At 45.0% G+C, this 1,049-nt stretch overlaps 1 protein-coding gene across 1 annotated transcript; it reads right to left on the reverse strand.

Annotated features, from left to right (window-relative positions):
* Window positions 1-104: 104 nt before the first annotated feature.
* Window positions 105-449, reverse strand: GNI_233860 (hypothetical protein; the record flags this gene model as incomplete). Its single annotated transcript, XM_011135690.1, has 1 exon — window positions 105-449. One exon carries the CDS (start codon window positions 447-449, stop codon window positions 105-107), a length of 345 nt encoding a protein of 114 aa, XP_011133992.1.
* Window positions 450-1,049: the final 600 nt, after the last annotated feature.

Below are 1,049 nucleotides of genomic sequence, written 5' to 3' on the forward strand. Positions count from 1 at the left end.
AAACTTATATCACCCACACTGTTTAGTCCCTTAGCAGTCCCCCCCAAAAAGAAATCCAAGTCCCTCTAAAAATGCGTGTGAAGGAGACATCTTGTTATAGATCTCTACAGATCATCCTCCCCTTCAAGAACTCCCTCACACCATAATGACATCGTCTCTTGATGAAGTCGTCTCATCCAACAATCCATATTTTCTCCCTTTTTATGTACAATCACTTTTGCATTAATAAATTTAGCCAACAGCTGGAACACTTGATTCTGTGCAATAACGTAATCGATCGTCATCGAATCAATTCCATTATTCCTGTTACGCATTCTCTCCAAACATCCATGAACATCATCTTCTAAAACAATAATCGTCTTTATTCTTCTAAATAATTGCCAGAACGCATCTGGCAAGTCCGAGAGCATACCTTCTGTTTGTCGCAAGGTTATCCTTCCTTCCATCATAGTGAAAATCAAGACCACATACCCGGCACAGACGTGGGTGATCGGGGACGATCACTCTCACTGGCCCTACACCCGTTACGTCCCACTGCCTTATTTTTAAATTTACTTTTTTACAAACCCCGGAACCACCCCACAATCTACATGCCATACCCAAGGAAGAGCACTGAGAGCATAGGCCCGGCCGCCACACTAAACCCTAAACCCTAAACCCTAAACCCTAAAGCCAAAAACTTAATGCCTAGACCCTAAACTTCGATGCCCAAATCTTAATGCCTAAAACTTGATGCCTAAAACCTAAAAGGAGTGCTTGTCTGTCCTAACCCCCAAACCCTAAAGCCAAAAACTTGATGCCTAGACCCTAAACTTTGATGCCCAAATCTTAATGCCTAAAACTTGATGCCTAAAACCTAAAAGGAGTGCTTGTCTGTGATCAACTCAAACTCATACTAACCCATGATTCTTGAGCAAAGTTCACCGGTGGCCATTGGCCGGCGGTGGGTGGTCTCCAGTCGTGGTCGCCAGCGGTTGGCAGCAGTCGTGGTCGCCAGTCGGTTGGCAGTGGTTGTCGGCAATGGTAGGTGGTCGGTGGTCGAAGACAAG

Source organism: Gregarina niphandrodes, assembly GCF_000223845.1.
Source record: "Gregarina niphandrodes unplaced genomic scaffold scaffold00278, whole genome shotgun sequence".
In the NCBI taxonomy this organism is placed as follows: Eukaryota; Apicomplexa; class Conoidasida; order Eugregarinorida; family Gregarinidae; genus Gregarina; species Gregarina niphandrodes.